Source organism: Budorcas taxicolor, chromosome 15 (assembly GCF_023091745.1).
Source record: "Budorcas taxicolor isolate Tak-1 chromosome 15, Takin1.1, whole genome shotgun sequence".
Classification (NCBI taxonomy): domain Eukaryota; kingdom Metazoa; phylum Chordata; class Mammalia; order Artiodactyla; family Bovidae; genus Budorcas; species Budorcas taxicolor.
Window position 1 is genome coordinate 61,236,189 of NC_068924.1, and position 13,740 is coordinate 61,249,928.

Below are 13,740 nucleotides of genomic sequence, written 5' to 3' on the forward strand. Positions count from 1 at the left end.
AGGGGCCAAAGGAAATAAGCATTCTCGTTTAAATTGGTAGGACAGTTATTAAATGTAAGAATTAAAGATTTTTAAATTAAAAAAATAAAAAACTATTTAAAAAAAAAAGAACACAATGAAAAGGAAACTATAATGTCTAAAAAGATTAGTGCGTGTGGGAATATTTTGCAGGCCCAGAACTCCTTTTCAAAGTAGCTGTGAGAATCAACCCATGAAATGGGCATGATCAAGGACTTCTGGCTTTAAGGGGCTCAGCAAGCAGCAGGAGAGAGGGGACTTGTGGAAGAGGATTCAAGGGACATGAGTAGGGAAAGCCCTGCTAGCTGCCTGTAGTAGGTCACCATCAGGAGAAAACTGTGCTTAGTGGGGTTGGACTTCGCTACTTCTTCCCCTCAGAGGAGCATGGAGGTCCCACCTTCCCTGAGACCTTGCTCTGGGCAAGCAAAAATCAGAGAGGCCCTGGAAGCTGTTGCTCCCCCTGGGTCTGGATGGGTGAAGAGAAAGGTCTCTGCCATTTCAGCATGTTTCTTTAGGAGCCTGAACTGAACTTCAGTAGTTCTCACTACTGGTGAAGGCAAAGCTAGAGGAGTCTAGAGTTTGAAAGACGGAGGTTTGTAAGTTAAAGACTTTTTGGAGTGAAAGCTCAAGTTAGCTCTTACAGTACTGACTGATGAAAATACTGCCTCTGATCCACAGAGTGATTTTGATTGAAAACTATGGGTAAAACGAAAGGATAATGGGGTTTCTTTCACAGATGTGAGGAATAATAAGACCTTCCTCGAACAAGACCTAGGGCAGACAGCACCTTTGGAAAGGAAAGGGCCCTTAAGCATCAGGACAGGCAGCCAGGTGCCGGGAGAGAGGATGGATGCAGAGCCTCACACCTGTTTTGTCCCATACTGTGTCTCACCAAGCAAATTCACCTCCAAGGGCCTCAGTTTACTCCCCTGCAAAATGGGGGTGATAACCTACTGAAACTCTCATGTAAGTCTTACATTTAATTACAGATTAAATGTAAGATTAAGTGCTTAGAATGGTTTCAGAAGGTAGTAAGCTTATGTAAGCAATTATTAGCAAAGGTGCTATATAAGAGGAATATTTCAGGTGGAGGACAGTGAGTGACCTGGAATCCCTGTGGGCTTTAAAGACAAGAGAGACTGAGAATCAAATCCTAGTTCTGACTCTCGTTGCTAGGTAACTTGGGCAAGTTACTCTGAGTCTCTGAATCTCTCTCTTCTTTAGCAGAGTGGGGATGGGAGTACCGACCTCAAAGGTAATCAGAAGAATTAAAATGAGTCACTTGAGTGAGGCAAGTAGCACAGTATGCCACAGCATAAAATATGCAATAAAGCCTAGAAATGATGTAATCGGGGCTTACGCTTTCACCCAGCTATGATCGATGGGCTCCAGAAGGGCTGAAATCTGGCTCCAGAATCCTTAGTGACCTTCAGAATAAACTCTGCCCACCCTCAATATGTGGGGTGAGGGGGGCATTGAAGAATAGAGAAAATGATCTCTTAACACTTTCCATAAGTAGACTGGGGTCATTTTTTATACACTATTCATCACATCTGTATACAGCTATACCTCCTCAGATCTGTTACCTGAAAAAGAGGAGTCACTTTACAGTTCTCTCCAAATAGAGAATTTTGAGAATTTTCTCAAAGCAAATTCACATTGTGTAGTGCTTCTTTAATGTCAGTGTATATACCAAATACACTAACCCCAGACTAAATCCAAGACTGGGGAGACAGAAGCAGCTTTGGAAGGGCAGGGCAAAGAGTCCTGGCAGGCTGCCTTAGCAAGTGCAACAAGGCAAACAAAATACGAATTCAAAAAATACAAGCAAGCCTTTCCCAGAAGGTCCCAATGTTAGACAGAAAAGGGAACAGAGCCAGGGACCAGTAGAAGAACCACTGAATATCTAAGTGATTAAAGTTTAGTTGCATTTCCTATGTTTTTCAAAAACTGTATTCACAAAAGTATTTAAATAACCTTTCAAATTTTTTTAGAAGTAGGAAAGAAGGAAATGACACAACAGTAAAGTGGATGCACATATCCTAAAACATCCCTACACCTGTACATCCATCATTACTGCAGGGGAAGTATCTGATTTTTGAAAGGTGATTAGAAATATTGTGAATTTAGGGTGGATGGAGCTTCAAAGACTCAGGCAGCACCAACTTCAAGGGAGCAAACTTTTCCTACAGGGGTCACAAATTGTTTTTTCAGGAGATGTTATTACTTAGAAATATTTCTATAACAAGAGAAAATGGTATTTTTATGACATTTATACAAAAGTGAGCAAAGAAGTTCCAATTATGTAGAAAGAAGAAAGGAATAAGCAAATAACTCTGAAAGATGAACCTGACAAAAGTGCTTTATACAGCAGCCAGTTAGAAGATGGATTAGAAAACGTGAAATTTTTTATGTATAAAAGGCAATCCAAGTGACTTTTCCTACTTTCATAGCAACCACAAATTCAGCGGAAAGTCAAAATCCACCACAGGGACTCAGTTTGGAGAACTGCTGTTAAGCCAGAGGTTGTGATCACTTTATCCCTGACTCTTTCTAGGCTGTTCAGTCCCTTCTTAAGAGACCCACAGGGTGGACTTACACTTGGAAGAGGGGGGAGTAAGAAATGCGTGTAGCTGTGTCACTACTGAATCAGACTCCAAAGCTCCCCAGTCCCCAACCTCCAAGGAGGTATCCCAGCCCATTTAAACAGCACCCATTCCAGCATCAAGGTCTTCCTCTCTGCGTGGGGTGAGGCATCAACCAGGAGCCAAGGAGGAAGGACTGGGCCAAGGTCATCCCACCAGGAACCATTTCAAAGCCCGTCCCACCCCAAGGCTAGAGTAAGAGCAATGCCAATCTGGAAACAGGCAGAAGCAGCTCCTTAAAAAAGATGGCAATGATCCCACCATCTCAGTTTTGGTTGGGGAGGTGCTTTACAACAGAGATTTCAGATTCTGTACCCATTCCAGTTAGCTGAACCACCAAGGGCAAGTGCAGAGATGTCTGCCCGGAGCAGATCCCTGAGCCTGCTGTACCAAGAACAGAACTGGGTTCCACCAGCTAGGGAGGGAGACAGGAAGATGAGAAGGTGTGATCATTCAATCTGTGCCTGGGCAAGTGTTAGTAGCTCAATAGTGTCCTGACTCTTTGCGACCCGATGGACTGTATAACCCACAAGACTCCTCTGTCCATGGGATTCTCCAGGCAAGAATAGTGGAGTGGGTTGCCATGCCCTTCTCCAGGAAATCTTCCTGAACCTGGGCAAACTGCATGCTTTATTTTTTTCTGCTCTCTCTCTCTTAAAAAAAAAAAAATCTAGTGGAGGTCGGGCGTAAAAAAAGAAAAAAAAAATAACAAAACGTGATCTTGAATCCAAGATCAGATTAGATATGCCGGATTTCCCCAGTCAAAAGGAAAGGTTTCCGAAGTCTGTGTACTCCAGGCCTAGAGAAGTAGGTGGGCTGGACCCTGTCCCTCCCCAGGATGGGAGAATCAGACCAGTGTCCTAGGCTCGGTTTCCTAAATACTCCGGGGCGCTGGGGTTGGGATGAGCCGCTGCGAGCTCGGAAACGAAGACCCCCTTCCCCTCCTCCACCTGTGGGACTGGAGGGCCCCAGGCGCGGCCATTCCTTCCACCAATCTCCCAGGGCAGGCGCTTTTCCTTCCTTCATTACCTCACTACCTCCTTCCCTTGACGTCAGCCCCGGGTCTTCCAAACGAGGGGAGGGAAGATGGAGATGAGTCTGGGGCAGTCGGTATCAGGATCCCCGCAGCACCGGGTCGGGGGTAGGGGGTGGAAAATGAGGTAATGCGCGCCCAATCCCCGGCCTCAAAAGGCCGCGAGCGGCCACTTCCCTCCCGGCTCCGGCGGGTGTAGTTACTAGGCAACCCTATCGGCGACGCGGGATGCCGGCCAAGTTCACCCAAAGTTGAAGAATAAATTTGGGGGAAGAGAAGGTGGAGGATGGAGCAAGCGCCGAGGAGGCAGGAGGGACAGGAAAAGAGCTTGGAGGGAGAAGCAGCTGGTTTTCCGCCTCCCGGGATCAGGAAGAAGGGCGGGCGCGGACTGGAGCTGTCTCCCCGCAGACACCGCAGCCTCCGGCCTGCAATCCCGCACCCCGTCCGGGGCTGCGGGGCGCTGCCGCACCCGAGACTCTGGCGGACTGGGGTGGGGAGAAGGTGGTGGCTCGAGTGTACGCGCCCTCGAAATGGTCCCAGAGAAGGCTGGCGAGTGTGTCCAGCGCGCGAGGAGGGGGCTGGAAAAGGGAGACAAACTGGCTGAGTGGGTGGGAGTGGACCCCGGGTTTAATCTTTGATCCCGAGGAGGCTGAAGTCCTCCTAGCAAAGAGCCCTTACCAAAAAATAAAAATAAAATCCTCAAAGTTCTGCTCTTCAGCTCCAAACGGTGACCGTCCTCATTGATATTCCAAGTAAGACCACCAGGAGACCGGGAAACCTACGTCTTTCAGATAGGAGCCAAGAGATGGGCTTTAATTTGCTTCAGGAAGCCCAGTGGGTTCGAGGCGCCTGTGGCCTCCAGGACTCGCAGGCGGGGCCGCCCGGCGGCGGACACTCCAGGGCCCGCCAGCTCAAGCGCCCCCTCCGGGATCGCGGGGACCCAGACCCGGTGCGGAGCGCCTTCCTACCTGCTGTAGGGCGTCCTCAGCAGCAGGGCCTGGCTGCCTGTGCAGCTGTCGGTGGGCGTGTGGCAGCCGTAGACTGGGGGCGGCACGGAGTACTGCGGCTCCCCTGCAGAGAGCCAGGAGAGCCGGGTGAGCGCGCGCGCTGAGGGCTGGGGGTGCGGGGCCGCGGGCGGGGGCTGGGCCCCCAGGCTGTGCAGGGCGCACGGGGGACTGGATGCCGGGGCCGTGGAGAGACGGGTGTCCAGATCACAGCGAGCTAAGCTTCCCCCTTTACCGTATTTTAAGCAGTCACCGCACAGAACACGGAAAAGACCCTCTGGACATTCGCAGTCTAGGCGGAGTGGGGCTAACAGACTTGGAGTGGGGGAAAACAATCTTTTCTTTTGAGATTAGGCTATTTCTAAAATTCTTCTAGCTGTCCTCTTCTCCCTTCCCCAGTTTGCTGTGGGTTGGAAATTCCTGGGGAGGCAGGGGTGGCCTGGAAGAAGGGGAGAAGGCCCCCACCCCCACCCCGGCTTACCCAGCGAGCCCTGCTGGCCCATGGGGTCCTCGTGCTTGAAAGAGTGGTTAGGGAACTGCGCCGCGTGGTGCGAGGGCGTGTGACCGTAGCTGGGCGTCCCGTCGAAGGTTACCGTGCTGTATCCTGCGGACGAGGCCGAGAGAGAAACAGCGTCAGCGGGGAGTCAGGGACCCTGTGAACCAGAAACCGGGCGAGGAGCACCCAGCCCCGCATTCAGATCCCGCGCCAATCAGCCCCCAGGGAAGCCGGGCCCAGTGTGACTTCGGGACATGCTCCCCGCCCTTTCCCGAGTAAAATCCAGACCTCCCCACAGTTTCCCAATTTATTTACGCCCTTGTCTTTCACGACGTCCACGGCTTCTGCACCGAACCTCGCCAGTATGAAAACTTTCAGCCGCTCGGCGGAGAAAGTCGTTCTCCCCCCAAAACAAAACAGCGCGGTTCTCGCGCAGGGGCAGCGGCGGGCGACCACAATGGATCTGCTCGGCTGACCCGGCGCTGACTCGGAGCCGTAAATCAGAGGCCCGCGCACCAACTTTCATTAATTACTCGGGGCCAGTTAAACGGCCTGGGCTTTAAATGGGGGAGAGTAATTACTGAGTAATGTTATCTGTCTGAGGCTGCGCGACCCGACACCACTGACACCCAAAGCCCTCGGGAAAGCTGGTGAGGGGGAAAAAAAGGGGGCCTTTCAAGTTGGGCCCGCGGGCCTCGACCCTGCGCCTTCCTCCGTCCTTCCTCGGACCCAGCTCGCGCCCTGCGGATCGGACTGTGACCATCACTGTAGGGGCCGACTTCCTCGCGTCCCAGGCCGGGAAACCTTTTCGTTTCAGAGTGTGCCTGACAGTGTACCTCCCTTTCCATACAAGGTACGCACGGGGTCCAATGCCTCAGTTTCCCTGCCGAGAAACCGAAGGCAATGTCGCGGCATTCTTCCCCAGCTTTCCGAAGGTGAGGGGGAAAAAAAACACGTGTTGGTGGTTGAAAAAACGTAGTCTCCTGTGATTACTGTCACCAAAGTACTTGAAACATTTACCCCACTGGCTTCTGCAAAACCGTAGCTGCCTCTGGGGGAAAAGCATCCTCCAGCTAAGATAAGGATCAGTTCTGAGTCCTGAACCCAATGGTGGGGTCCTTTCCTGGAGGCAGGCTCCGTAGTCTGTGAACTGAGGTCCTGGCCAAGTGAGGAATATTAGTCCAGAAGCTCACACCGGCTCCCTGCAGGGCCACTGGGCTGAACCCAGTCCCCCCACCCCGCCCTCGCTGGGCCCCGCCTCTTGCACTGAGCTGAGCCTCCAACCACCCCCCCTCCTCAATTCTTGGGAGTAGGGTGAGTCAAACAACCCTCATTCTCCAACTCTTGCCCCAGGCATAATCAGGGCTCTACAACAAACGTCCCTGAAGACAGACTCAATAGTGAAAGGTAAAACCCACGTCTTTTAAACGCCCCACCCCCACACACAAAAAAACAGAAACAATAACTAAGCTTCTACAGTCCACTTTGGGGAATGTGGTGTGTTAAAGAGCCGTAGGGAAGGTTGGAGCAGGTCTTAATAAACGAATTGTACAAGTCTCTCGCACCAGTTGGCGCCACAGGTTGACAACTTAAGAAGCCACCAGCTTTAGCAATTTGCATGACCCCAGAGGCCTCTATTTCTGGCCTGCTAAGTGGGCAACGATAACCCCCGGCCCGCTAGCTGTCAGGAGTGGGTGAGCACCCTGGCGCTTCCAGGCACTTCCTTTTGGGAACGGAGGCCGCGCTGTTTGAGGCCTACCAATCAGCTGACAAGCGAAATTTGGCTCGGAGCGCCCAGTTTTACAGGGGGAAGGCCGAGTTTTGAAAGAACTGTTTTTTAAATAAAGAGGAGAAACAGGAGCGACAAAGAAGGTGTCTCTAGACGGACCCTTCTCCATTCCTGAGCCAGTGGCCGGAGCACCGTGCTGTCCCCGGAGGCGGCCCCCGCCACCATAGGTGCGCGGCGAGGGCCAAGGGGTTGCGGGAGGCCGCTCCTGCGTGGATTGCCTCAACTCCGCGCCCCGCGAGGCTCCCAAGGCCCCCATCCCCGGAGAGGGGGTGCACATCGGTGAAAGCGCCCTCATAGAGGAGGGGAGAGGGCCCTTTAAATTAGAAGCTTATCGGATGCGGGAATGATTAGAGCGCGTGGTCCCGGGCCTTGCACTGAGCCAAGCGCGGAGAGCGCGGAGGCGGGGGCCGGGGGCCGGAGGAGGGACAGCTGCCGGCCAAAGGGGACAGCGTGTTCAGAGATTCCTTGTATTGTTACAGGCCTTAGAGGGAGAGGCTCGAGCGGCCAAGGTAGCGCCTTTCCCACGGTTCCTCTCGGCCCGGCAAAGCAGTGCAACCTTGACCGCGTGGAGCAGCGACACACGCTTTGCGCTTCTCTCCCCCGCCCGCCGCAGCGGAGGAGTCCGGGAACAGTATGGCCCGCGGAAGCTGACGGGTGGAGGGACAGCAGGCTCAATCAGGAAGGTGGTCCCAAGGGTTGAAAATGATGACTCCGCAGCTGCGGCAGCATACGGGAAGGTTATCTAGCAACGAAATACCCTCTCCAAAGCGACCCGAGGGGGGCGCCCTTGGCCCTAGGGCTGTGCTGGTGTCCTCCTGTGACACTAGGTGGCCCAGTGATAACCAGGTATCCTCCAGGGATAGGGTTCTGAGCGTCAGAGGGTCTGGGGAAATCGCTCAAGACTCTCAAGCAGTCTTCCTCTTCCCTTCCCAAACTTCGCACTTAAGTTTGGGAATGCAAGCCCTCACCCTCCTGACAAATTCCCCAAGGGTCACACCCAGGCTACAGTGGGTTCCGTGCCCGTCCAGCAGGGAAGAAGAAATCCATCTCAACATGCAGGCCAAGATCCCTAGAAACGGAGGTTGAAATAGCCTAGAATGGTCTGGGTTTGGGTGCAGGTTCGGCCAGGGAGAGATCTCCTGGACACCGTATCTCTTAGAGTGTAGATTTACTCCGGTGTCAGGCTGTGAGCTTCTTGCAAAAGATAAGACATTCTCTCTTAACATTCAGTCTCCAGTGCCTGGCACAGAATAAGTGCTCAATAAATGTTTCCTGAATGAGTATTTATAAGCAAGATTAGAATACAGGTATAATTGAGAAACTAAAAAACAACTCAACTGAGGTATGATACTTTGGAGTGGGGAGATAGGCAAGAGTGCCAGCAATTGTCTCCTCCCCTGAGCCATTGAAGGTTGCCCTGCCTAGAGACTGGGATCCAGAATCTTTACTCCTCTCCCCTGGAACTGACCTTGGCCAGCTGATGGGCTGTGGGGAAGGAACTATTGCCCTTGCTTTCCCCAACTCAAGCCTCCCACCAAGACTCTACATTCCTGGGGGAGCTGCAGGAAGCCCAGAAATCAAGAGAATAAATCTGAAATCTCAGGGCCCAATCTGGTTGCCAACACCAGGGCTGAGCCACAAGTGGCTTCTGACATCCCACCCCAACTCCCAGCTGCCAAGTGACTTACAGACTGGGCAAGCATGACCCCTTATATTTTTATCACAAGAGAAAACCCAAGCCTAAAGACAGGAACCAGCTTTCAGGCTGTGGCCTGGGTCTGTGGCCTCTCTACTGAGCAATTTCCCAGAATGTTGGGGCGGGGGAGGCTCCTTTACCTATTAGTCGTGGTCCCCAGTTCCCAAGCCCCTTTTCTGTTTGACATCTCAGGCCTATCCTCTAGAGAGGAATTAAGATTTTTCCCCTTACGTGTAGTGCTGGCTGGCTAGGAAGCCCAGAGTCTCAACCCTGAGACTTGAGTTGATGGAAATCTGGGCATCAGATGACCCTGTAGTTTGGACACAAGGACCCAACCAAAGCCACAGAGTCCTGGTTCCAAAAACCCTACAGAACCTAGATGGACTCAAAATGATAATGGTATTTTGCACACGGGGTACTTAAATGGTTTCTAAGGTGTCTTCAAATAGCGCACTACCAAACAGAGACTCACTCACCTCATACACCTGCCTGCCAGTCTTGCTCTTTTGGGTCCAACCAAGTTTAGGTGGCTGCTGCCTTCTGTTTAGAACCCGGGTTGGGGGGCGGGGGCGGAGTCGGACTTATGTAGCATAGAACTTCAAACCAGAGTCAGACATCAGGTTGGGCGTCTTGGCTCTCTTACAAGAAAGAGAAACTGAGACCTGGAGATTTACCAAAGGTTACACCAACGTGCTAATTAGATGTGGTACGATCAGAGAACAAGAGTCTGCAATCCTCACTGAGATGTTCCAATACTCCATGAGTTCCAAACACTAGTTTTCCTTCATGAAAGACTTAGAGTGGAGGGAACTCATGGGTGGGTTTGAGGTTTTCCACAGGACATGAATCCTAGATTCCCCGAACGAAGAGAAGAGGGTGGTTTCGGTTTCGCCAGAGCTTCTGGCGGGCCAGGTGCTCTCGGCTGGGTGTGAATGGGGTCGCGCGAAAGAAGATACGCGTTTAGAACTTGCGCGGGAAAGCGGGAGGAACACCGCCCTTCTTCCGCGCTCCTTGGGCGCCCCAGCACCTCCTGCAAACAGTATGCACTCTTCTGCTCCCAACCCACGCATTCCAAAAACAGACTAGTCCTAGGCCCGAGCGAATTTTTGCTCTAGGAAAAGCATCCGCTCCTGCGTTTTTAAAGCATCTCCTAAAAGATCGAATCAACCAGAATTGGTTTAGGTTCATAACAGCGCATATGTCTAATAAACAAAATAAAATGCAGAAGTTCGGCGTAATTGATTCTGCTTTGGTCCCTGAGAAAAAGCGGGCGACGGCTCAAGATGAGAAACCTACAGCTGTGTCCCTTGCTGTACGAGGACTGAAAACGGAAAATAAACCTCTCTTTGTTTTAACTTTCAAGTCTTGCAAAAATCTTTCTCCAGCTACAACCCGGGTTCAACGACTAGGAGGCGCCTGAGGCGGGCTGGAAGGAAGCCGGCGCTCTGGCCTCATTTCACCGCCTGTGGTAGGACCCCGTCGCGCAGGGTTTGGAATCGGATAAACGGGGTTCTCCTCCAGCCCTGGAGCCCGCGTGGCCGCACCTGACCTGGCACCCAGGAGCTATCCACTTCTACACTACTATACACTGGAGCCAAACGCAGACAGGGACATGGATCTAGGAAAGCCACTATTTTGTCTCCAGCTCATTCATTTACTCATCCTAGGGCTCCAAGGTACTTATGGTGCCTCCATTAGGGCCAGAGGGCTCCTGGCATTTTTGGCGGGCAGACGCAGCAAGGGCTGCTCACCACGCGCTGGTCCCACTCCGAATCCAGGGTCCTAAAACGTCAATGCTTGCCGACAGTTTGGTGGTGCCTTAGGCGACAAAACCTCTTCCCGAGGCAGAGTCAGGCATTGCACCGGTTCCCGCTTCCCATCCCCACGGGGAATAGTCTGGGAATTTCCTGGGGTCCAAGGGCCCCCAGATGACCTCCCGGCTCATGCGAAGGGTCCGGTTCCCCGGTTCCCCGCCCTGGAGGATGTCGGGAACCCACGCCGTGGACTTCCTCCTCTCCCCGGGCCTCCTGTCTCCCCCAGCTGCGGCTTCCTCTACCCTCACAGTTCTTGGGGAGGCGACCGGGTAAGAGCTGTGGTCAGGGAAGGGGTAGGACAGGGGAGTGCCCGCGCGCGGTCACAGCCCAGCGGCCACCGCCCCGCGTGCAGGGGGCGCTCCCCTGCCCGCTTACCCTGGTTGCGAATAGCGGGCTGGCTCTCGAGGCAGCTGGGCAGGTAGGGCGCGTTGGGGAACATCCTGGCCTGGCCGGACGACGCCTGGCTGGGCGGAGGAGGACCGAAGGGTCCGTAGCGACAGGCTCCAGCGGTGCCGGTAAACTGGCCAGAGAAGTGGACGGTGAAGGCGCTCAAGCACTGCTCCTCGTGCGGCTCCGCGCCTCCCCAGCTCGGCTCCTGTTTGATGAAGGAGTGAGGCGGCGGCGGCGGTGGGGGTGGTGGCGGAGCCGGCGGCGGCGCAGGACCGCCCAAGGACCCGTAAGCTGAGGCGCCCGGGGGCGCAAAGTCCAGCACCGGCGCCCACTGCGCCGCGCCGCTCACGGGCAGGGCGCAACCGCCGCCGCCGCCCAGCGAGGGTACGGCCGGCAGCAGCGCGTTCAGGTCCCGCACGTCGGAGCCCATCTGCTGTGACTCAAACCCGGACGTTCCGCGGGCCCTCCGGCTTTGCAGACGCTCGGCGCTCGACTCCGCCTCGCCTAACTTGGCCCAGATGCCTTCCGGACCCCGGATCCCCGGCAGCTGGGGCTGCTGAAGGCACCCAGGCGCGGGCCCGAGCGTGTGCGAAGACGCCGGCTCCGGGGCACACGTGGACGCCGGCTCTTGCCGCAGGAGGAAGTCCAGGATCGCGGCGAGGAGGCGGCGGGGCCCCGGCTCCTGGGCTGCCGTCCGGGCTCTGGGTGGGTGGGTGAGTGAATGAGTGGGAGGGAGGGAGGGACGGGGGGAGCGGATAGGCGGTCGAGTTGCAAGAGCCCCCGGGTGTGGGCGCTGCCTTGAACTCCTTACCCCGGCTGCCTGGCTGCCCCCAGCTTCTCAAAGCTCAAATAAGAGGGGCCGGCGGCGGGGGAGGAGGAGGAGTCAGGAGTCTCGGCGGCTCCATTCACACAGCAGCCCTAGCGGATCCAGGCAGGGCGCGCGACTCCTTGGGGGCGTCCTCGCAGTGGGGGTGGGGGGCGGGCCAGAGGGAGCGTCCCTCTCAGAGACACCCTCCTCTCCTACCCGCCACGCGTTCTCCGCTGGCCTGTGGGACACAGGCCTTCCCCCCACCTCCCCTTCTCGGCCTTCGCGAGTGTGGGCGCCTCGCGGCACTGGCGAGCCGCTCCAGGTGAGCAGGGAATGTCCCCCCTGCATCCCTGTGTGGTGAGGGTGGGGATGGGGTTGCTAATCGGGGAGGGCGGGTTGGAGGGAGGGGCAGGGGGCTCCACGAGGGCGGGAACTTCGGAATAGCTGCAGAGAACTTTCCTGGACTTCAAAAAGGTGGATTCCTTGCTTTGCGCCCGCGAGTCCGGCTCTTGCTTCAAGAGCCGTCAGACTGGACTGGTGGTCATAATCTCAGAGTCACTGGGGAGTGGGGTGGCTTTTTGTGGATTCCAGAGGCCAGACTCAGGCGTAGGTGGGTGACCTGGAGGTTGCATCAATTTAATAAACGGAGCGTAATTCCATTGACTGGCGACATGGTGAGGTTTGCGCCCAGAGAAAGGCGGTTTCCGCGTACCTGAAATCGGTGCCAGCGACACCTCATCTCCCTTTCTAGTGAGGAGTATCTAACTCTTCGACGGGGACGCCGGGAAAACAGAAGGGCGACTAGTTTGGGAGGAAAGAAAACCCTTAGGGAAATGCCCAGATTCCGGTCGGAGAATCCTGGCGCCGAGTGTGGAGGGTAGGGAGTGAGGAAGGTTTGGACACGAAGTCCTTGGAGGTGAGATTGGCTCCCGGAGCGGCTCCTGCTGAGCTCTGCCTCCGCTCATTCCAGTCGGGAGTACCACTCTGGATACGTGGTGACTGCCCAAGAGGCACAAGCCAGGTTAAGGGGACGGAGGAGAACCTCAAGCGGCCCAAGGCAGGGTTCTTACCGTTGGGAGCTCCCAGAGCCCCGCGCAGCCAAGTCAGGTTCCTGGCTCCACCTAGTCATTCTTTGGGAGTCCCGCGCCCCAGAACAGGTGTTTGAGGTTTTGTTTAGTTTTGTTGGTTTTTCTAAAATAGTCGGCTTCTATCGGAAAACAGACCCTAGGCTAGAAGCCTAGGGAACCGGGCTTGGAGTGCGGGAATTCTAGAATCTGGGAACCTGGATTGGAGTGCGCTTCAGGGGCGCGTGGAAACACCCAGGAGGCTGCGGCGACGGCGCAGCCTGGGACTGCCAGGAGCGCCGGGCGCGAAGCGGCCGGGTGCCGCTTGGCCTCTGACACGAGGCTGGCCGCGGATGGGGCCCGAAGATGTTCAGCCAAGCCCATGTGAAGCAACAATCAAGGTGGTTGCAGTTTTATAAAGAAGCTGGGCGTTTTTAAAGCCTTGCTTTACTCACAAGGAGCTTTGGTTTTAATTAATTTGCGCTAAGTAAAAGCCAGGAGTTCTGGGTGCGGCCCCGCAGCGTGTGTGGCACCTACACGCTAAGTACAGGTCCCTCCTCTGGATGTCGCTTGTCCTGGAAGCGCAGGAAGCCTTGAGGGCAAAGGTCGGAACGGGCGCTACCCATTTGATACCCGGACCACGTTCGCAGTGACGGACACCTTTCTGCACGACTTTGGTGCCTGACTTTTCGAAGTTTGCGCTCAGAAGCTTTTTCTTTCTCTTTTTAAAAAAGTGAAAAGGCTCTCGAGGCCAGCTCCTTCTCGCCCACACTCGTTGTGGGCCGCCCATTCCTCTCCCGCACGCCGCATCTGTAAACCTGAGCAGGGCTCCAGCGCTGGGCAGAGGACATGGGCTTTATGTCTTTTTGATGGAGAAAAGGCCTCTCGAGATAAGGCTTCTCAGGCCAAGTTGCCCCCTAGGACGCCCCAAACCCCTGTCTCACACCCTTCGTTCTTATACTTCGAAGTCGTTTTTTCTTCAG

General features: G+C 54.7%; 1 protein-coding gene across 1 annotated transcript in view; it reads right to left on the bottom strand.

Annotated features, from left to right (window-relative positions):
• The window catches only part of WT1 (WT1 transcription factor), a 48,121-nt gene extending 36,806 nt beyond the window's left edge, over window positions 1-11,315 (bottom strand). Inside the window, exons 1-3 of the mRNA XM_052652870.1 lie at window positions 10,871-11,315; window positions 5,182-5,304; window positions 4,665-4,767 (exon numbers count right to left, since the gene is read on the bottom strand). Of these exons, the coding sequence (XP_052508830.1) occupies window positions 4,665-4,767; window positions 5,182-5,304; window positions 10,871-11,315 (671 nt within the window). The remainder of the gene's footprint in view (window positions 1-4,664; window positions 4,768-5,181; window positions 5,305-10,870) is intronic.
• Between the last annotated feature and the right edge of the window lie 2,425 nt (window positions 11,316-13,740).